This window comes from Calliopsis andreniformis, chromosome 6, assembly GCF_051401765.1.
Source record: "Calliopsis andreniformis isolate RMS-2024a chromosome 6, iyCalAndr_principal, whole genome shotgun sequence".
Lineage (NCBI taxonomy): Eukaryota > Metazoa > Arthropoda > Insecta > Hymenoptera > Andrenidae > Calliopsis > Calliopsis andreniformis.
This window is the reverse complement of record NC_135067.1, coordinates 12,904,376-12,927,332: the sequence shown is the minus strand read 5'-3', so window position 1 is coordinate 12,927,332 and position 22,957 is coordinate 12,904,376. Positions and strand designations below refer to the sequence as shown.

At 34.1% G+C, this 22,957-nt stretch overlaps 3 protein-coding genes across 6 annotated transcripts in view; 1 reads left to right on the top strand and 2 right to left on the bottom strand.

The window, feature by feature from the left end:
* Nucleotides 1-42: 42 nt before the first annotated feature.
* On the bottom strand, nucleotides 43-1,510 carry Srp9 (signal recognition particle 9). The gene is made up of 3 exons (XM_076380686.1): nucleotides 1,291-1,510; nucleotides 283-351; nucleotides 43-204 (listed from the first exon to the last, which is right to left on the bottom strand). The coding sequence occupies exons 1-3, from the start codon at nucleotides 1,360-1,362 to the stop codon at nucleotides 109-111; spliced, it is 237 nt and encodes a 78-aa protein (XP_076236801.1). The 5' UTR covers nucleotides 1,363-1,510; the 3' UTR covers nucleotides 43-108.
* Nucleotides 1,511-2,434: 924 nt separating this feature from the next.
* Nucleotides 2,435-7,658, bottom strand: Pld (Phospholipase D). Its single transcript, XM_076379613.1, has 15 exons — nucleotides 7,644-7,658; nucleotides 7,381-7,588; nucleotides 6,911-7,271; nucleotides 6,716-6,836; nucleotides 6,219-6,642; nucleotides 5,912-6,147; nucleotides 5,477-5,744; nucleotides 5,245-5,407; nucleotides 4,925-5,182; nucleotides 4,572-4,848; nucleotides 4,288-4,508; nucleotides 3,980-4,216; nucleotides 3,664-3,904; nucleotides 3,253-3,582; nucleotides 2,435-3,182 (listed from the first exon to the last, which is right to left on the bottom strand). The coding sequence occupies exons 1-15, from the start codon at nucleotides 7,656-7,658 to the stop codon at nucleotides 3,081-3,083; spliced, it is 3,462 nt and encodes a 1,153-aa protein (XP_076235728.1). The 3' UTR covers nucleotides 2,435-3,080.
* Nucleotides 7,659-14,378: 6,720 nt separating this feature from the next.
* LOC143180714 (uncharacterized) overlaps nucleotides 14,379-22,957 on the top strand; it is a 43,959-nt gene continuing 35,380 nt past the window's right edge. For all 4 annotated transcript variants that reach the window (XM_076380650.1, XM_076380649.1, XM_076380648.1 and 1 more), the window contains exon 1: nucleotides 14,379-14,468. In XM_076380650.1, coding sequence (XP_076236765.1) covers nucleotides 14,379-14,468 — 90 coding nt within the window. The remainder of the gene's footprint in view (nucleotides 14,469-22,957) is intronic.

The following is a 22,957-nucleotide window of genomic DNA, read 5'->3' as shown; positions in this document are numbered from 1 at the left end:
TCAGTCACTGAGAATCTTATGAAATGAAACATAAACGATGAATCAAATGCGCAGCACTTTTATTCCTTATTTTAAAAAAATGTCCCCACCCTTATCTAGTCCTTTATTTTAGCTTTCTTTAGACGCCATGTGCCTCATCAGGTTCCCTATAAACTTTTCCATTTTCTTCAAGTCCTGTGCAATTTCTGTTTTATATTGTAAACACTATAACAAAAATATAGTTATATTATTTAAATAAGTCCGGAAGTATTGTAAAACAAGTTGCTTTAAAGTGACAATTACCGTTTGATCATCTGTAAGCTTTAGACATAGAACACCTTTCCTATGGCAATATTTCATTGTGTACCGAGCCTAAAACAAAAGAAAGGAAATTATAGACGTATACTTATAAAACTATTTATGAATAAAATGCCTGTACATGTTAAAACAATTCAGATTTGCAACTGTAATCTAATATTAAGGTCAATAAAACTTTCATTCAATAATTTTTAATATCTTGCAATTAATTTAATAGAAATCATTTTAAGAATATAAACGATATTTATCTTATGAATAAATTATTTTAAGAATCCTTTACAAGCATATATTGTTCATTTTTTTTTTTTTTTTTTTAACAAAATTTAAAATCCAAAAATTTTCGACACAATACGCTATAGACATCTAGCGGTGATAGAGATAACACTACTTATTAAAGACCCTGCAAAAAATTAAAGAAAAAAAAATTTTAAATCACGTTAAAATTGCACAGTTAATTTTAAATGATGATTTATATTCTCTATCCAACATATGTGAAATTAAGAATTTATCAAATGTATAAACATATAATTAAATATATGATTTCTATATTTCAATAATTACTCCAATAATAGTATAACATAGTAGATACTCTAAATATTAAAAATAATTATTTAAAATAAGAATACTTAGTATGCATGAAATAAGCAACAAATCAATGATATTGTGTATAATTACCAACTATATGAAATTAAAAAAAATATATATATATTCTGTTTCTATTTTAGCGATAATAAGAAATTAATTATTTTTAAAAAACATGAATATAATATATTATTTTTTTCTCATTTGAGATGTAAATAAAATTTTGTCCTTAACCCTTCGAAATGACGTGTCATGTTGTAATGTCAAACAACCTACATAATTTATAGCATATTTTTTTAATTCTTGAATGAAATATGTTAATCCAATACTGTCTCTATTAGCCAGTAAAAACCTTTAATATTTCATGGTAAAAAGAATGAGAAAATTAGTATAAATTCAATTAATACTTACCTTCATCGGATCTTGAAGGTATAACCTCTCAGCACCCTTTTCGAATTCTTCCCACGAACTTAAATATGTCATTTCTATTTAACTAAAAAGACTCGATACACACGAATCCACACTACACCAATATCTTGGTTGAAAAATGCAAACTTTATTCAACACATTACCAGAAACCACAATATTTATCAAAACACAGGACGTGTCGGAAACGAAGATAGATGCTTCGCTGGAACCGGATGGGAGCTCGTGAAAACTTTTCCTAAATGTTCCACTAGAGGGCTATGCGAATTACCATTTTCTCGCAAGTATTTAATTCAACAGTACGTTGAGATGACATTTTACCACTTTTGAAATTCAAATTCGATTCTATGCTAAGTTAACTGAACTAATATAATTAAAACACACCAAATTTGAAAATTTTCAAAAATTTTGAAATTTCAATTTTTAAATCTTTAAATTTTCAGTTATAGCATGTACAAATGCACTCATAGTAAAGAGTATTACAATTACTGATATATACTGTGTAAATTACATCAAAATTCATCTCTACAAAGAGACGGAGAATGGGCGTTATGAAATTTTAAAACTGAGGAAAAAGCGCGCCTATCCCCTCTCTTTATAAGGTTCGAAGATCCGCCAAAGCTGCGCAAGTGTATGCGCAGATTCATGCGCAAATGTATGCGCAGAAAGTGAATGCCGGGAAACGTGTTCGAACTTGTTGGTGAGAAGTGTGAATTTGTGCTTTAAGAATTTGTGGTAAATTAATTAGTGTTAGATCCAGACAACAAGGAATATTTCAAGAGAAAAAGTTGCGCTGAAGTCGCCTGCCATGTTTATGAAAAAAGAACTTAAAATAGGTGAGATAGATCAATTATTTCAATAAATTTTACGATGCTTCCCATTTGAATTGAAAAGGATGACGCTGTAATGGCGTCTCGTTACACATTATTTCAAATACTTTCTCTTTTTCTTTGATTCGAATATAACGTTGTACGTATAAATAATTAAAAATACTATTTTGAAAGCAAGCGATACAGTAAGCATATTGCAAAATATATTTTCACGCAGAATTTGGATGTTAATGAGGATTAAAAAAGCAGGTAGAATATTAGCAAAATGTAATTTGTGCAACAGTTTTATTTTAGGTCTCTCTGTATATAAATAGTGTTATAAAATTGAGTCATCGTACAAAAGTTAACTCGTTAAAAAATGCATGTAAATATTGTTATATTATAAATAAGCGTTCCGTCTAAACAATCAAAAATTAAAATTAGTAATAATTCCTATATTTAAAAGTGTCGTCGTTCCTATAGAGGTAGACATTATGGCAGAGATTGCAACATATTTAAAACATTATTTTTATATTTTGTTGAGTCGGGAACAATATTTCGATATAAAAGCATGTGCGCATCTTAACGATTTGCGTATAAGTTGGTGTCAGTAATGTATTACGGTTAAACACTTCCTAATTCTACAAAAATACTTCGTTGCTGATATGTATCTTTACAAACATAGAGTTACATTATTTTAAAACTGTGTATAAAGTACTTAATGCCGTATTAAAAAAGAATCAACTTAAAAAATGTAGTTACCAAATTTCCTACAGTATGTGTAAGCTGTCCAGCAGAAAACTTGATTCTTTTTTTGACCTGTCCTTAGTTAAAAGTATTATATATTTAGTTGTTTGTACTTTCAGTTAGTGAAACATATGGTTTCGGAACTTCAGTTAAAATTGGAAGAAATATAAAAGATAATGATTAAAATGTCATCAATATTAGATTTTAAGTATGTAGTATCTATGTCCATAGTGCTGTCGGCATTATACCTTCTACTGTGCTAGCAGCAGGTTTCAGATCCTCATTGCATAAAAATTTCTGTGGCATATTTACCAAGTGACCCTAAAATTAAATATAGAGCTATAAATTTAATACACACGACACTTATCAAAATGCTTAGGAATGTCTGTACCTTAATCTTCTCAACCATTTCTTGTGCTAAAAGTGGATCCGATGAACATAGAGGTTCTTCGTCTTGGTACTGTCTTAACATTGAAAAATTAATCACTTTATCTGTAGGGATACAATGAAATACTTCTTCATAGATTTCTGTATTCTGATTACTTCTAGCACACCACACATCTCTGTAGAATGAATTTTTTATTATGTCATTTATGTCTATGTTCTCATTTGTTTTGAATAATCCTAAATGTTCAGAAATTAATTGCTTCCTTAATGACCCTGCAAATTTACCACATGGGAACGGTATATCGTTCATTCTCCCATCTTCAAACTCTCGGTCCTATAAATATATAGCAAAATATAAAATTTAAGCAAATTAGGATTTTCATATTTAAAGGATTTAGAATTTTCATTTACTTACTCGAATTATTACTGCAATTTCACTATCTCTTGTCGCTATCATGCTTCGGTCGTTAATATTAGCTGAACCACAAATGACTGTATTATCATCTACAATTAGTAGTTTACTATGAACATAAATTAGCTCTGTCACTAATGTGCCATTTAACATTGCATTTGTTCTTAACCCATGGAATGTGATGTATTCGCTAGGGTCTTCTATTCCTGCTTCAATTAACCGATTCAGAATAGCATCTCTACCCCTATTTGTAATTAAAGAAACACATGTTTTAATTTCATATTTCGACACAATACCAAGTTAATTCGAAGATATGTACCTTGATATTGAAGCATAATTCCAATGAGTTATAGCACGCAATGCTGTACCACTTGGTCCTCCAACTTCACCTTCAAAGCCTGGTAGTAGAGGCATTATTACAAATACCCTAAATACTGCACCTTCTCTGTGAGCTCTTAAAATGCGTTTGAGCAGTGTTTCTCCTATACGATTTTTCACGGCACTTCGTTCCATAGATGCAAGTGTTATAAAGAATTGATTTTCTATATATATATACCTAGCAAATAATTTAAAAAATAAGTCTTTGGAATATACAAGATTTATTACACTTGTAGGAATTTATGTTACCTTTCTGCTTTACTGATAGCATTTATATAAGCCTCTTGTATACTTTGCTCCAAAGTTTGAGGGTCTAAGAAACCAGCAGACCATGAGCTGACTGAACGTAGTACTTGACAGTCCACATTATGTATAGCACTACTATCAACGAATGGGGCATAGCTTTTACAATCTTTATATGATTTTGGAAGTAGAAATGGATAACATGTATTCAATTTTGCCTTTTCCATCTATAAGCACAAATTATAGATATTATTTTACTATAAGAGCACTGAAAGATTAGATGTGCTTACTTTAATTGCATTCCAACGTTGAATAAAATGTCTAGCAACATCCCTGGCTGATGCACCTTGAACCATGACTCCTATATCATGCCATGGCATTCTAGGAGTCGTACTTCTGTCTACTAAATCTTGATAGGGTTTCTCGAGATCGTTAAAATCTTTAACAATAAAATTTGTATAGTCTTTTCCAAGCCATAATTTGGCTGTATGCGAATATTCTGAAGGTGCATCAATTTCGTCATATACCATTGGTGTACAAAGTTCAACTGAAGTTTGTACTGTGCCACTAAAAATTATGATTTTATCGAACTTAAAATTACGGACTTAATGAAGAGTTATATTTCATCTTTAAATTTAATTACCTATCTACCGTATCTTCTTCATCACTGCTTCCTTCGTTTGGATTGTACACCATATTAATGAATTCTTGTCTTTTTAATTTTATATTCTGCTTTACTTTGCCCATAGTATCTTTTGCCATACCAAATAGATTCTTTCGCTCTGTAGTTGGTGTATTACATTTCATGCTATCGTTTTCTGGCAATTGCATCAACATTAAATCACTAGGATCTAATTGTGGTAGTGTCAATGACATTGTCGCTGTATTCCTCATCATTGGCCTTAAGAAAGAATTACTCTCAGTAATTTTAATTAATTTTCATTTTACAAATAATATACGTACATTACGGGTATAGATCTAGTAGTAGCCATAACAATTGTATTAGTTGCGACGGCTAGCGGTAAAAAAACATGCTTTTGTGTCTTAGAACTGGACACCTTTTTAGTACTGGTATTAGTAAATCTACCTTTTGACGGGATGTAAATACTAGAGTGATGAATTGATCCTGCAAATGTAGCAAATAAGATTAAATTAATGAAAATTAAAAATTCCTCAAAATTTAAGAGCAATTTACCTAAATCTACTAATCTATGTTCATTAGTGTCCCATCGACCATAACATAAATCAATGCCACCAAGAAATGCAATGCTTTGGTCAACAACTACAATTTTTTCATGATGAGCCCAAAGAAATACACCCACCCTTGCATGATCTGGGTGACGCAGTACTTTTATATTGTCAGAGCATGTCTCAACAAGCTTTTGTTTACTGTAAAAGCTGTTTATGCCTAGTGCAACTTCTACCTCCTTATAGATCATTACAAATACTTTTATGCCTTCCAACTGAACAGAAAAATTAATTATAAGTACTTATATGTAAATCTTTTAATTTATAAAGTCTTGAATTTATATTTTAGCAATTAGATAATAAAGAATGCAATAAATATTATATATAACAGATTGTTAAGTAAATAATGATGCATAAAAATTGAATTTATAGCATTACTTACAGCTTTTCTTTGTAAGATTTTATCCAGTCTCCAATAATCGCTATTAAGTGCTGGCCTTTTCATATAAATCTCAGGTGACAACCACCAGTCTGCAATAAAAATTTCTTCCTTAGCATTTTCTAATGCATCTGCTACGGCAGACATGTAACTTGATCCATCCACGAACCAGGTGGCAGGTATAGATGAACGATAAGGTGCAAATGAATTGTGTGGATTAGATTGTATAAAATCTCGACCTGTAATGACAAAATTTGATCTTGTGAATTCTAGACTGAGTCCTAAATTTCACTTAATTTCATTAATTTACCTTCATTGTTACTAATTTCTTGTATAAATTCCATCCATTCTTTGGCTTTTCGTCTAGTCCAACATTTAATTACTATGTGCCTATTAAGATTTGCTATCTGCATACCATTTCTCAAGCCTGTTGTATACATTCCAAAACTGATACCAAAACCATTATCCATTAAAATTACTGATTTTATGCTGCCATCTTTGGGACTAATATATGTTATAAATGTATCTTTAACCACAAGGTGTCGAGAGTGCCATTTACCACATAGAGATGTACAAAATCTGTTACATCTAATACAACACATGCCTTCGAGCAGACCACAGAAGTTACATCTGGTTCTTGCACCTGACCCTGTTTGTTTCAAAATGAGACCTTCTTTGCCCTTTACCCCTAAATCTGCTATGAATGATAAGTGAGAGATTTCCATAAAACTGATCTGAAAATATTTGGTATTAGCTTGGACATTTTGTAGGTAATATTTGTCAGACATTGACAGTATCTTAACTTACAGTTTCAGGATGGTGCAAATAAAGCTTAATTCTTAATAAATTAGCTAGGTAGTCTTCTAATACTTTTCTCCTATGATCTAACTGTTCATAAGGTACTAAAACATCAGGTTTATTTGGAAACCTATACAAATTATTTATTTTATTATTACCTTGGCTAAGAAAGGATGTTTTTTTCAGAGAATTATTTTTTTATACCTTGGTAACGCACCTCTGCGACCTTTTTTCTCTTTTGCTTCCCCTAAACTCTTTAAACTATTTCTTCTTTCTTTGTGACTTTTGGTAGGAAAAGGTATAACTAAGCTAGCACGATATATTTTCAATTGATTATGTAAATTTTGGATATGTTTATATCGTCTTCTTATTGTCCATCTAAATGGGCCATGACGAAATTCAATGGTATATAAATTTGGATTTAGAGGATGTGTGGTCACACTACGTTCATAATCTATGATTTTTACATGCACTTCTTCACCAGGGATGTAAATATTACGGTTCTGGCTTTTGAATTTTTTGGGTAAATCATGGATGGCAGAGAAAGGTATCACACCAAGACATTCTAATAATTGACAAACAGAAGTACACAAGTATTATTTTAACATTTGGTGTTACAATTACAAAATTAATGGGTATAACATCAAAAGAAACAGACATATTTATCAACTTACCTCTATTATCAGAATCTTCCGTAGTTTGGGCATTTCCACTACTATCGTTATCATTAACAGTAATTTCCAAAGAATCAGGTACACATAATGTATCATCATACTCAGAGTCATGGGATATTAAATGATCTAGATTATAGTTCCCATTTTTCTCTTCATTTGATACGTTGTCAGACATTATTGCTATTATACTGCACGACAATAATATATTCTAGACACAGAGTTAAGATCAATCTTAAGAACAATGTGTTGTTAATTTTCTATACCATAAACTTTTTCATTGTGCACAATAGATTACACTATCAATGGTATAAAGAACTTATTGTGAAGTGTTTTATTAAAGGAAATGAGGAAAAAATGGGAGGTTCTCAGGAAAATTTTTAGAAACACAATATATTTCATGAATAGGTACTGAGGCTGGACACAATAGTAATGATTGTACAAAGCATGTACTATGACACAAATATGGATTTTCTTGACTCAGAAAATCTTCTGACGTACGAGGGAGGGGTCTGGAATGTTGGGTATAAATCCATTTAAGTATAATTGGCTGTAATGAGAATGAATTTCGCGGAGGTGTCTCAGGGTTTGACTTAATTAGCGTGTAAACGAGTATTGTAACAACTGCAATTGGCGAAACTTTTCTTTGTAATTTCACGATCTAAAAAAAATGCGAGTAAAAAGTTACTTAAATAAATATGAGATGATAAAAGGATACAAATTGTTTGTTGTAAATATCACATGCCACAATAGTACGACTATAAATAAGCTGCTCTCTTTATAAACAGTATTAAGATAATGTGCCTTACATGATAAAGTTTGCTATACTGTTCCTAGATAATTTCATTATCACAAGAAATCATCGTCGTAATTGATTACACGCGCAACTTGATTCGTGTTCATTGTGACACTTCAGTCACGCAGGTACTTGTTGCTTTAACTACTATAGATCATAGTAATCGAAGAATGCGTGTTCTATCGGTATCGTAGAAAAGCGTCTATCCCTCAAGAATCGAATGTTCGTTTAAAAATGTTACTATATTGAAAATTGTATTTTTTGGAGTTGGAAATGATTCTTAATTTGGAATTAATTAATTAATAAAACTTTCCTGTTTACCGTGTTATGGTTAGTTATGTTTATAGTAATGATCTATGCTGGATCATTCTGTTTTACCGATAGATACAGACGTCCTGTAATGATCAATAGAAAAAGGCAGCTTTTTATTCTTGTTCATTCATGAATTAAATTTTACTTTTTGCGATTATTTTGAACAGTGATAAATTTCTTTTGGTTTTCTGGGGGTTTACAATTAGTTTTCTGTATTCGATCTAGTTTATAAATAACTTGAAGAGGAACCATTGATAGGACCTAATTAATCAGTGTCATATTTGTATTGCATAATTGTAGAAATATTTCTAGTTTCTATACATCATAATTTTACTTAACTTTCTACTTTCTTCTTATACGATGACCAGATGTATCTTACGCAATATATAATATTAATCTAGTCATATTCAGTACTTCTTTTTTATATTTCGAAGTGATTATCATTGTTAGTCTCTTATCTTATCAATAGCCACCTCTTAAATGAAAACAATTTTACAAGATTTATATTTTGGACATTAGACATGTAATATCATGCATTGTTATGAAGATATTATTTCCTGTTTTTTCATCAGACTGGTTTTTGTAAAATGAAAAATTTTACAAATCAGAGGGAACTGAAAATATTTTTTCTTAGATTAATTTTATTAATACAATAGGAAATACAAAGCTAGAAGAAATTGTCAATAATACTGGAATTGAAAGGAAAGATACCATTTCTTTCCTATCAGCTTTCCCTTGACATTCTAATCCAGGAACAAAATCCATGCTCTATGTTCCAATTCGAAAGTAGACCACAAAACAGAACAATTACCGTTCAATAATCAAACGGTTGTCTCGTTTGATACGCACAGGCTGTAATATAAAGAAACATTGTTCTCGAATTGTGAACATAACTTTTCACAAATGCGTATTATATGTATAGCAACAAAGAACGAGGTTGCGCGATTTCGAACCCTTTATAAAACGTTCTAGTTTTCTTTATTGATCCCAATATTGATGCATCAAACTGACATTCATTCAATGAATGAGTAGATAATTATTACTCAATAATTATTACTTTTCAATCCTCGACTGGTGTGCTATCAATATTACAAGCGAATTAATTCAGTGGCATTGAAACCACTTTACAAAATTAAGATATCAGTATAATTTTCAACCCAATCAGAACATAATTAATCCAAGAGCGACTGTAAAAGGGGAAATAAGGGGAATAAAACTGAAAAAATAAAACAATCAGTAATGAAATCCAAACAGCCTTGTTTCAAAAAACAAGGGTAAGAACAACACCTTTCAATTTCAAAGACCTTCAATTTCACCTGTGGCCCACTTCTGGTCCTCTCGGTACACAAAGCGTAAACCACTAATAGGGCCGCACACTCGCGTGCACACGTATCCTCGATCCACACTCATATAGCACAGAGACGTTTTGAAAGTGTATTAAAGACATTTAGTTAATTTTAAAGATATTCAGTTCAGACATTAAAAATGCCTGAAATAGGTCTTTAAAACATCCAAAGTAACAAAATAGGACGTCTTAAAAAATATTCATAAGATGTCTTAAAAACATCCAAATTACGTCTAAAGTACGTTCAGACAATAACTAAACGTCTATAAGACGTCCAAAGACGTAAGTTGTAATACGTCTCATGTAATATGTCTTATGGGCGTAAATTTCAGAAGTCATCAAAACGTACACTCTCAGATGTTCTTATGACGTCCAAATTGTATTGTAAGACGTTCAGGCATAAAATGAATCTAAAACAGACGTCTTGAAGACATCGCGTGCTATCTGGGCAGCGAGTCACGCATATCACTGCAGCTATCAGTCAGTAAGAGGAACGAGGCGACGCGTGCTCCTGGGAGGGGAGGCTTTCGAGGTGTACCTGTCCGAGGGTAGGGGCAGCGTGTACCACGCAGAGAGCAACGCCGGTGGTGGTGGCGAGCCGTGGAGCCGGGCGAAAGGGAAAATGGTCGGGCGAACGCTTTTTTTTCTCCCCCATTTACACCCAGGTTTTTTGACACGGCCGTCGTTCGATCGACTTGCATTTGTCTCCGAGCATTCCGCCGACTAAGGTCCGAACAACCGCGCTCCGCCGGTGCATCCGAGTCTCTCGCGAAGATGTACAACATCCGCGCCCATTTGACCTAACACCGATCGTCCACCTCGTGAGTTCACCGCGGAAGGATCCTCTGGATCGATTCCATCGCTATTTCGTCAGAATCAGTGATTTTCTTTCGTATCGACCCTCTCCATAAGAGAACTCGAGGTTGAGCTACTGTTTACTTCCTCCTCGCTGAAGTTTGACTGTTTTGTCAGTGGGTACCGTGCCCGCTGTGATCTTGTGCGCGATATAAGGGCTCCTCGTAGCGTCAGGACGATCTGTGCGCCCTGGTGAACTGAAATGAACCATTGGATAAGACTGGTCTAAGAAGCTGCAAGGTGAGTGTGACTCAGGTGTACGCGGTACTAGTCAGGCTTCCCTTTTGTTCGTCATGGGAAAATTACGAGTTCGTTGGAACGAGACCTCTCAGGGTCGTGTTCAGCAGCGGAGGGAAATAAGATGAACCTTATAGATTGTGTTCTATTTTACTCTGCATTCGTTGTAATTGTTTTTAAAGGAGGTTGGATGACTAAGGGCTTCGTCCTTAGGCAAGTTGCGCAAGGGATTCTTACTCTTACTTAGTAATCGGGTGTGCGCGGTTTCGTTTCGGTGTTCCTGACGTGGAACTAAGGCGATTAGCGACTTCTCGAAACGTTGTTGCGGTGTGGATGAAAAAACCGTCTTTGATGTGTCAATTAGGTGGTAGTTGAGGATCGCGTAATTTTCTCGGTGGGAAACTCCCCTGTGGAAAAGCGATCGCGACGATTGGAGTTGGCAAAAAACCGCTTGGAATCGCTGCTCGGTTCCGTGATCGCCACGGGAACCAGTTGGAGTTGCAGAATATTAGCCGAGCGGTCGCGGAATTAACTGACCGTTGCCTGTAACTTGGTAGTCCACTTTCACGTGCGCAAACTTCCAGATGTTCCTGCCGTTTCTTACGTAAAACTCGGTTACCTGGAGCGGACCGTGCCGAAATGATTGTTTCGGCGCGACGAGATGGCGGGCTCGTTGACTAGTTGTAAACAGACCCCGTTACGGGGTTTTAAATTCAATAATAATTCTAAAAATTCGTTGAGATCGACAGCGCACGAGCGACTCCAGACTTTCTTTTTATTACTGTATCTTTGTTCTTCGAATAATTGGATTTTACGCAATTAGATATGCTAAAAGAGTAATTTTATTTTTCATTTGAAGGTCAATTTAAAGAGAAATTCTTGAGGGAGATGAGGGTAACCAATATGGCGAAGGGAAATGGATATGGGTTGTTATATAGGGGATATCTATTGTGGATGCTTTATTAACAGCATAGTGTAGAATTAGCAAAGTAGTCCAAGTGACTGGTTTAGAATTATTTATAGAAACCACTGTATTTTGTAGTATTTATACCATGTCATGAGAGTTTTCGTGATATTTTAAAAACTTGACCATATAGTATGTTTAGATAAGTAGGAAATAGAAACAGGTGTACGTTAATCGACGGTCGTTTGAGTGTAGAGAGATATTGATTTTTGCTGTGACGACGTAAGGTGACTGGGTTGTATTCAGGCTCTATTTACTGTAATACATTCTTTTCTTAAAATAGATTTTTTTCAACTTAAACAGTTTTTAATATAAAATCCTTGCCTTTCAAAGTGAAACGAAAAGGATAAAAAAAATGGATAATCAGTTTTATGGAAAATCTGTTCAGAATTTAATGTAAACGACTTTTTGATATGTGGGATCAGTGCAAAGTTTATACTTTACAAAGGCTGAAATGTTTGCCTATTGGTATAATATGGAATATGCTTCACAATCGCGGGCACATGCAACTGATACGTGCAACAGTATGTATATGTAGAGGCGAGGAGAATTTACTTTCGATTCGCGCGTAACTGATTCGTGCGCGCGAACGATCGTGGAAAGGAATCGGTAGTGGAGTAGTGCACCTAAGGAGGTACTTAATCTGTCGATTGTAACAATATCAAAAACAAATTAATAGTTCTCCTTTTTCAACTAATAAGTTGGTTTTACTTAATGATGTTTGTGTTTTCGTTCTTTCTTCTATTAATTATATAATAGTTATTGATATATTATAGACGATAACTTAGGAATTTAACATTCCAAATTTCATATTCAATTGTGAACAATTACTCAATATACATATATTAGTTTTATTTAAAGTGTAACATGTAGTACTGTAAAAAGATAATTATTTAGAAACAAGTATCTGTGTTGATTTTTCATTGATTGATAACTTTCATTGAAGTGATTTATTCAATAGATAATAAAATTATGAGGTTACACTGTTTATTTGATTTAGATAAAAAAAATAGCAGTAACCTTATTATCTAAAAATATTAAAAGTGGATTTTGCATACAAAAAGACTTTTACTATAAAATAAAAGTCTATATTTTATTCGTAGAAACTGGAGGAAACAGTTTCCATATGTCCATTATATAACGAATTACGAAACATTCTACTCAATGAATAATTTGGGTCAATAGAAAATGTATAAAAAGTTATGCAAATTAAGGTAAAGATACGTAGGTGTTTGACAAAGTTGAATCGACGATGCTAATGGATCGTAATGCTACGCGATCGAGTCTAACGGTATTTCGAGTACGGTCGTCGATCCGCGGCTGATCTTGATCTTCCTCCACTACTTGTCGATCTTCGCTTAGAAGGAGGAAAGAGAATCGAGAGAGATCACGATCATCACGACTCGCCGCGTACTTGAGATGGTTTTATTAGATCGCCGTTTGTCAAATTCTGCATACCTGAGAACTGGTTTTACATGTGTCTTTTATTCCACAAAAGGATTGTGTCGACAAGCTATTACATAATGAATGACTGCAATAACCCAAGATCATATAATTGTACATGAAATTCTCATTTTGAATAGGGAGAATTATGATAATAGAATTTTCAATTTTTAGCTTTTCTTTCTGCTTAAAACAGTTGCCATATTGCACACATGCTTTATTAGTTCTCAGTAGTTAGTTAATAAAATTTCGTGTCTTCTGATGAAAATAATAAAATATCGTCTTTCTATAGAGTGTTAGAGAATAATAGTCCTATGATATTATTAAACGACAGTATTAATTATTTTTATACAGCTAATGAAGGTACGAAGGCGTTCTGTCACAACAATGTAAGATAAAAATAAGGTTTAATCGATCTTGCTGATATGGAAACAAAGAGGGTAATCGTGTATTCATCCTTGATGATGCAAAAATAGCTAACTCGGTTAATAGAAGACCGCGGTGTAATTGAATATCAAGGGGTAATTCCGCGATGATCTTTTCGTTGTTTAGCGTGGAAATTGCAGAGATTTAATTGCGTCGTTAAGTGGTTCTACTTGTAAATGTATGATCTCATAGGCGTTTCGTTGCGTACAAGGTACAGTTGTTGAGAATTACGGACACTGTTAACGGGCCAAGAGTATCACGAGTAAAAGTGAATTTTAATCTGGAAGGCGTTGCTCGACTTTCGTGCGTGCATATATTAACGTCTTTTGAATATACGAGCATGTGAAATGGAGGAAGTTCAAAATAAAAGTAAAGCCATTTTAACTTCACTTCTCTTTTCTGAGACCTACTTGCCCTGAATTAATCTTAAATAAACTGATTGTGAAATAAATTAGACTTTTTAATTAAGAATCCAAGAATACTTTTTTGTTAGTTTAATATTGCTTCATATTATTGGTATAAGATGAAACGAGTTAAAATGACTAGTATTGAATTTTTAAATTTTAGATCTTGTGATAATTCATTTTCCAAGTAAATTAACATTCCTGCTTTATTTTTGCAGAATGGCGCGGAGATTTTCGTGGTGCACGGTAGTGGCATTGGTGGTGCTGCTTTTCGTCACAACCGAAGGTCTTCGTGAACGTGGTACTCAGGTTTGTGAGATTTCTCATAAAATATTAATTTCTACATAAAAATTATATTTAAGTAAGGGTAGGGTATCAAATGAGTTGTAATTCATTTATAACTTATAATATCTATATGCGAAATAATATTATTAATATTACTTCTAAAGTGTACTTATAAGATTGCTCAAATGGATTTCGTTATGCAACAAACTATTACGTTGAAAGGATGCTATTTTATGACCTTGCATGTTACATTGCAAAACGGATATAAACAATATCGTCAAGGATTCTCACGAAAGAAATATATCTCTTTGTTTTATTAATCCATTTTTAGAAGCGTTCAAGTTTTTAGCACCACTTAAAGATAAGTAATAATGGTAGTATTTTTCTTTGGAAATCAGCAACTATGATGTAACGAATCATAAATCCATTGACTCTCGACGACCAAATTATCCATGTGACAGATTTCTTAAAGGCCCCAGGAGAAGGTAGATTTCAAATAATTCATTTTGCAAGATCTTTTCATCGCGTTCTGTCTTTCTCCTTTGCGATCAGCCCTGATTCCCTTTTTCTCAAACCTGCAATTTGAGAGTACAACAATTCTGTGTCAAGGATACCGCGTTGCGTTTAATGTAGTGACAGCGTTAATTTTTATTTCTTTTCTTTTCGCGAAGGCTACCGAGCGAGCCACTGGAACGGATTAATCCTTATAATTTGAATAACTTCTGTAATCGAACAGACGCATCCGCTTAATTAAATATCGAGAAAGGAAGTCGTTCGTCAAGGATGGTCCTGCAGCTCCACAGCCGTGATACGAAAGGGAAATCGTTATGAATTTTATAATTGAGAATGTTTCCTGTTGTTAAGTCACTGTTTAAACACACTTCTTTCGCTAGTTTACCTAAATATTCGATTCGTGCAGGATAACTTGTAGGTTAAACGAAGCATGTCCAGCATTACTGTGAAAATCTCGAGTTGGTTCGTTCGATATGAAATACGAAATTAGCAGTTTTCACTGTAATATGGAGAATCTTGGCACTCGAAGCCTATTATCTGCAAATTATTTGAAGGCAAACATTTGAGACGGTTCGATCGAGGAGGCACGAAGAATAAAGTCGTATCAGGAAAGCGAATTAATTGCGTTTGTCGAGAAAGAGGAACGTGACGTTCGTCCATTTCTCCATAGAAAGTGTCTTAAACTGTTGAATCTACTTTCCATAAAATTAGTGTTAATGCTACCACAAGTGTTTTGTTTGATTTGGGATAAGAGATATCCTCATTGCATCTCTCAGTTTTTGCGCTCGTTTGCAGATACTGAATTGACATTATGAGTTTACTGTTTTGCGCTAATTAGGTCGGACTCTTATCGAGTTCATTTAATGACTAATCAGACCTTTCTGATAGAGATTGCATCTCAAACAAAGTGTGTGCGCAAAGGGAACGTAGAAAGTGGTACTGGTCCAGTTTACAAAGTAGCTTTGATATTTATGCGTAGTTCACACGTAATTTGTGTCTATTGCATTTTACTTTCGAACTGCTGCCAAACGTTTATTGGCAATTAGGATGAAAACATTATGATGTAAAATATTGCTTCAATTGATTGTATGTTCTGGGAGTTAATTTACGATGATCAGAATTTCTATTTTCGCCACGAGAAATTGTAAATGAGCTTTGTTGAATTTGCAGAAATTACTAATTTTTTTATTCCATTCAAGTAAGATCGTTTTATGCAATTGGAAACTGCCTATTTCTTCCTATAACTGTCTACGTTTCTTATTTACGTTTTTATGAAGTAAGTTTCTCTTACGAACACGATTTAAAGATAAAATCTTCATCAAAAACTGTTAATGTTAATTCTGAGAAGTTTCAATTGAAGTTAATTTTATAAACTGACTCTGAGTAATCATTCAGCATTCCTTAAATAGTGATCTTTAATTTTATTTAATTTGTAACTCTCATTGCAATAAAATAAAAAAGTTCGCGTGATCTCAATAACATTAACTAATTTTCCTCTCTCAAACAAAAAATTTAGGCCAAAAAACGTTAGTGCATCGAAAGTGCAATAAGACCCAGAGAAATGTTAATGTCTGCCTTGTAACTTTATTTCATCATTAGAAACTGTATGTATAGTACTCCTAACACGTCAGAGTAAATATGTATTAGAAGTGCAAACAAAAACTGCTATCTTTCAATTGATGACTTCATTTCTCTCTGCGGTATCTTTAATAGAATCACGAAGATTGTCAGACATTCACGTCGATTCCACAGCCTCCAAAGGTTATCAAGACGTGTTCGTTTAGCTAAAAATGATCGAGGTGAATCCTTTCATATTCCGCTGCTCATAAGCACGCTGTTCCACGCTGGCCACGTGTCGACGATTGGAAAGTTTTGGTCGTAAATAGAAATAACAGGAACTGAACATTACGCCAGATGCAGTGTCACGACGTGCAGATATTTACGCACACTGTTCCAAAGATGAAAAGGGCACCATAGCTATTAGAGTAAATGAGACCAATTAATTAACCTCCATATAGAGGAATACTGAGTAGAGTTTCATTTAAATTCTCTGTACTTTGTGGACATCTCATTTTTGATATTCTTTGAAGTCTGACTGCGGACTTATTCTACTGACTTCGCTATGTCTGACTCGACTACTGCGTGCTGGCAGTAGAATCAGCCCCTAGTCAGACAGATTCTTATCCTTCATTTTAGTCCTGTTTTTGACATCCAGAACGAGCTCTTAAAATTCCTGACACCTGTTATCGAATGCCTTATAGTATTTTACTAACAATATTGGATTATAAATTGGAACATAGAACTGTTCATGCTCGATACCAGTTCAATTTCATCGTTTTCAGACTTACTTTCTTATTATGCCTGTGGTGAATGGTTGTTGAAATGCTCTGAACAGCTGTTAGAGAGTGTAGGAAGTATCTTGAAGCACCTTCTCGCGTATACATTATTGTACACGATACTGTACTCAGACCGGAACAATGTTGCCTAATCGATTCTCCTTAATACACTTTGTTCCATAGGATATAAGCAAATTAGTAGTAGTACATAGAAACATTTAAGTCACCTCTTAGGTAAATGCAAGTTAATCTTAATTTGTTCATCATAATGTGAAAAATGGATTAGACCTACCTTCAACTTTCGCCCTGACCGCAATCTTGAATTACATTTAACAAAAACGTTACGAACTCTTTAGATGGAAACATTTCTCTTTTCTGTGTCTAGATCTAGATATCCATAGCATCCTAAACCATACAAATTAAATGATCAATCTCAACTGTACAAAATGTGATAAATTATGTTGAATCAACCTGTACACCCTCAATGATCAAGTAAATAGTGATACAAAGTAGGGAACGCGTTCACTCCGAAAATCGTATTGACCGATTATGTTACATATAAACTATACCCCAAAGTAAGTAAGTGTATCGCAGTCTCAAGTGCCCTAACAGTAAATAGCTGAGAGACACAGAGAGAAACGTAGGGAAAGAAAGGAAGAAGGCAAGAGTGTGCAGGTCCGCGCGGGCCACGCCTAGTCGTGCGCCGATCTCTCGTAACAAACAATCCAACGGGTGGCTATAAATTTTGCGCTTTTCCAGCCGGTCTAGATATTTTCTAGCGACGAATAACAACGCCAGGCGTCTCTATGACGGAGTCTCGTAGCTGGATGTGGGACAGGACACGAATAGGGTCGATGGTTCAACCGGACACGATTATGCGCGTTATCCAATGGTAATATTGTTGCTGGGACAAGTGAAAATAAGTGTTATTAGCGACTTAAGCGGGGTCTACACAGTGAGACTTGTCTCGAGGCATGCTTTGCAATAAATGATGGGACCAGAACACTTTGAATCATTTCGACTCTTATTGGGTCTTTGAAGGAGCAAAGAAATTCGAAATAAATCCAAGTGGTCTCAAATCCATCGCTTTTGTGAGGTTCACTTTAAGTGTCCTGGTTTTGAGAGATAGCATGGGTGTCTTGCAATTGATTCTCGAAAATCTGGGGTATGTAGGATGTATACTTTTCAGATTTAGTAAAATTCAATGTAGTGTATGTGGAATGTATGGTCAAGGGATGAGAAATTCTTGCATGGATTATAAAAACTAAAAAATTTGTATACTTACTATATTTGCGAATTTGCGAGTTTAAGAATTTGAGGACGTGATGTATTTCATATGATCTACCTTGCAATGAAAATCGTTTACAAATTTTATCGATTCTGTTTACTCCACCCGTTACATAGATCTCAAGTTTCGCGCGTTTATTAAGCTTCAAACTGTTCAAACACGAGCACGTTTTGCAGGATTATCTGTTCTAAGTTTCGTTATGGTATCTGTTATCCGTTAAATACAATATTCTAAGTAACCGAAGTAAACTGGCGACATGTGGATACCTGTTTCACAAAATAGCGTTAATTGTTACCGATGGCTAATTAATATCTCACAAAAGGGAAACATATTTAGCTACTGCAATTTTCACATGAATTAAAAAGTCACTGCGTCTTAGTAATTGATATTGACATTGAAACTTTAGAATCTTGTTTCAATAACAATTTAGAATATTGATGATCTTGAACTGTCCTGACATTATAGAAATAGTATGCCTTGGAATATGTTCACTAAATATTCTGGTTGTGCAACTCGTTTTGGACGCAGTAGAAGTAATATTTAGAGTTCGTAAACAGTCATCTGAACTTTTTTGCACACATAACGGAACTCCTTTTTTGTCAAGGAGTAGGTATGTTAATGCCGTATTATAATTTATAATAGCTTATTACGAAATAGTTTTTGGTAAAATCATCTCTTTTTCGTCAACTGCGTCTTTCAAGATTGTCTATTAAGTAGTTCATCAAAGATCAAACATTTAATTATTTAGTAAAAGCTTAAGAAATATATATTTTCATGAGTACTATCCTTTGAATTATAACATTTATTCTTAACTAAAGGTTTATTAATTAAAAGATATATTTTGCAATGTTTTATAACATTAAATACCGCTAAATTACTTTTATTCTTCTAAGGAATACGAGACCAGTGCAAAGTAGAAAATAATTGTAGTTTTGCAAATATATTGGCTTCAAGTATCTCAAAGTTCATTTCAAGTAGTAGAAATATCGAAGGTTCTTCAAATAAACGCGCAATCCATCGCTAAATATAAATCATAAACGACTCGGCGTTCATCGTAGAACCTCTGGACAACGACTGAAAAGGTCGGTCGATCTCGTTGAAAGTTAATGCACATCATCCACGATCCTTAATCTAAATTACACATCTATTACAGGTGTTGCTTCCCGTGTTACGGCATTTCGTATAGCTTGCTCGGTTTTGCGCAATGCGATCGCAACGCGAAAAAGAGGCATCAGGATGAGATCAGCGGATTTCGTTTTGTTGATGAATAGGTTATTTTTAACAAAACACAATACCTATCAAGTCATAAAATTGGAGAATGTATGCTACTGTCCTTCATTTTCGTGTAGAATGGAAGTTCCTGTGATAAATCGATGAATAGAGAGAAACAGTAAGTCCTTCCCACGTGGAAGGATCTATAAATCCGTCGTGAGATCGTTTAGATGGAAATCTGGATCTCTGTATTCGATGAATTTGTTCTGATCGATCATTCAGTTATCTACGATCCTATCGACTGGCTTCAGCTGTGTCTATTACTTTCTCTATACGTAGCTGCCTAGCTTACTATTGAAGTGTGAGCTTTTTGCTTGGAGAAAAAGTGAAAGAATAGTCATGATAAATTATTATCGTGCAGAGGTTTAGTGATGAACCGAAATGATTCATTTGGCATGATCAGTTGATGATAGGCTTCCTTGTGCATCAGGACTTTGGTAATCTGAAATATCCTATCTTTTGCCTGAGATCACAAGCTCTGTGATCGCTGGAGTAAGACTTGTGTTTTGCAATTAGTTTTTGTACCTCATAGTTAGACTGTGAATTTTTATGCAAATTATATCTTCTCGTAAACAAAGCTAAAGAAATGAAATCTGAATAAAAATTTGGTTTACCTTTCAAATATTATAATTTGCACTCTACTTTTTATATTTTCTACATTTTTTAATATTATACATTATTCAACTTTTTACATATTCAACATTTCTATAAATGGATAAACATCTACAGTTTACAATGTATTTGTCTTCTGCTATTATTTGCTTCATTAATTTTTCATACAAGTGTCTTTTGTAAACCTGCTTCAATAAAGTCTAGATTTATAGATAGTGATAAAAAATATGACACTATGTATCTTAACAATAAGTAGATTATCAATGGAGGCTAAGTATTAGCATCAATTATTCTCAGATTTCTGATTAAATTAGTCAAACTTCGTCACGTATCTTTTTACAACTCTTCTTCGATAAATGCCATGGCATATACGAAAGTCCACGATTTTAGTATAATAAACGAGACCAACTCAGTTAAATAAATGTTAGATGTTGTAAACTAGCCCTAAGGTATTTCCAGACTTCTGATGTCATTTAGTAGGTTCTGGTTCATGGCTCCCTGTTCATATAATAAAACTGAATGCATTGCATTTATCAATATCTTTTGCAATGAATCCACTATAAACATGAGAAACCTTCAATGAGCAATCAGCCAACGCACATTGCGTAACAAGTATCTCGGTTATTAATCTGGAACGGTTTTTACGAAGCCAACGAAGCTTCGCAACATCCCGTTATTAGGCATCGCGCTCGGTGCATGTATAATTGCAGAAAATATTAAACAACATCTCGAGCATCGATCCGTGGATCGTATAGATCGTCTTGCAGAATAAGGTGTACGGTGCAAGGTCGCCTACTCTTACCACGGGATTTCTAGTGTCCTTATCAGCCTCATCAGCAGGATACGTGTATCCTTGATCGATCCTACCTGGATGAGAGGAAAACTGGAGCGTGTCAGGAATTTGTGAATAATTGTTCTTGCGCGTTTAAGATTTCTCGGTCATACATCGAGCAGTTATCCAACGTGGATTGTTGATCGGTTTTTGTAAGCTTGGTCTGTTGGATAATACTGCTCGATCATGGTAACGGGTTCGATGGGGATTTTTGTTTGCAAAAACTGCAAGGTCGTTTCTAAAAATACGGCTGCCAATAAACTTAGCACAAACTTTCGGCAATGAAATCGTGCTGCTCGCGTGTAAGAGAGGGTCCTTAAAGTATTCTGCGTGTAAAAAAGTGAAAGGAAGTTCTTGGTAGCAATCTTGAAATTTGTGACTTTATTAGGTTTTAAATTTTGGCGTTTGGAGTCTAATTACTGATTATGAAATAGGTATGGATTTGGGAAATGGGAAATGAGACTTTAACTTTCATCTTTTGATAATACAGAAAATTGAAGAGGAAAACATAGGGAAATTAACACACATTAGTAGTCAACATGAAAATGTCTTTCGGGCATCCTAACTAGCTAATTTCTCGTTCACATGTGCATCATCATAATTATTCAAGAAATGTAAAGACTGATGCCTCATTAATCATTTCTTGATTTGTGAATTCTAATTTGCATGTGAATGCCGCAGGAAAATTTGAAATTTAACTGAAATGTAGTTGAAATGTATCTTCTTTTGTTGCTCGTAAGCGTGTTCTTTGGTTCACGAAACACATCCATCTATGACCTTTCCAGAAACTTCTCGAAAAAATTATTTTTGACGTATAATCTAGTCTCTCAGAATTCCTGTTCAGAACGATATATTGGAGTACATAATTGGCTTGTCGGCAGCATTAGCCACGGAATTCATTTAACTTAACAAGTCTAACAATGTAGTTCTTTATTACGAAATAAAAGTGATGTATCGCGATACATTTCTTGACGGTTTACTTTGCCATTGCACGCGTTGCTTGTATCAGGAAAATACTTTACATATTTTTACTTAGACTGCTGTTTCTTTCATATATTCTTGTCTCTATTTTACACTTTCAATTACTGTAATATGGGTCAGCACACCACCTTTCGCCAAATTAAAACGCTCTAGTATCTTATAAATACTACCAGTTTCCAAATGAGTATTTCTTTAAAGGAAAGCATTTTCCATCTCCTCCATTACAGGATACTCGTAGACAGAAAACCAGATCAAAGATTTACTTCTATGTCTCGCACTGTAAGCCCACTGCAGGTTCAGTTGCATTGTGTATGTCCTATTGCATTGACCTGCTGCATTACGTACATTCTGTTGCATCACCGTTGTCTAAGTCATCGTTGACGTGTTGAAGCCACATATTTTGTGGTTTACCCATGATTACCTCCTTTGATTACAAGTGGGAAGAAACCGTTGACCAATGCAACAAACAATGTAGACTTTCGTACATCTGTAATTTCTCGTTGATGACATATGCTTCCTTGAAAACATAGTTACGTAGACATCATTTGAAATTATGTGAGTTTTTGACGTATGGGATAGTATTAGGATACAATTATGAATGACACATAGCGTAGAATGAATTTAAAGGAAAATTTCCTATGCATACATTTTACAGTACTTTTCTTACCAGAGGAAGAAA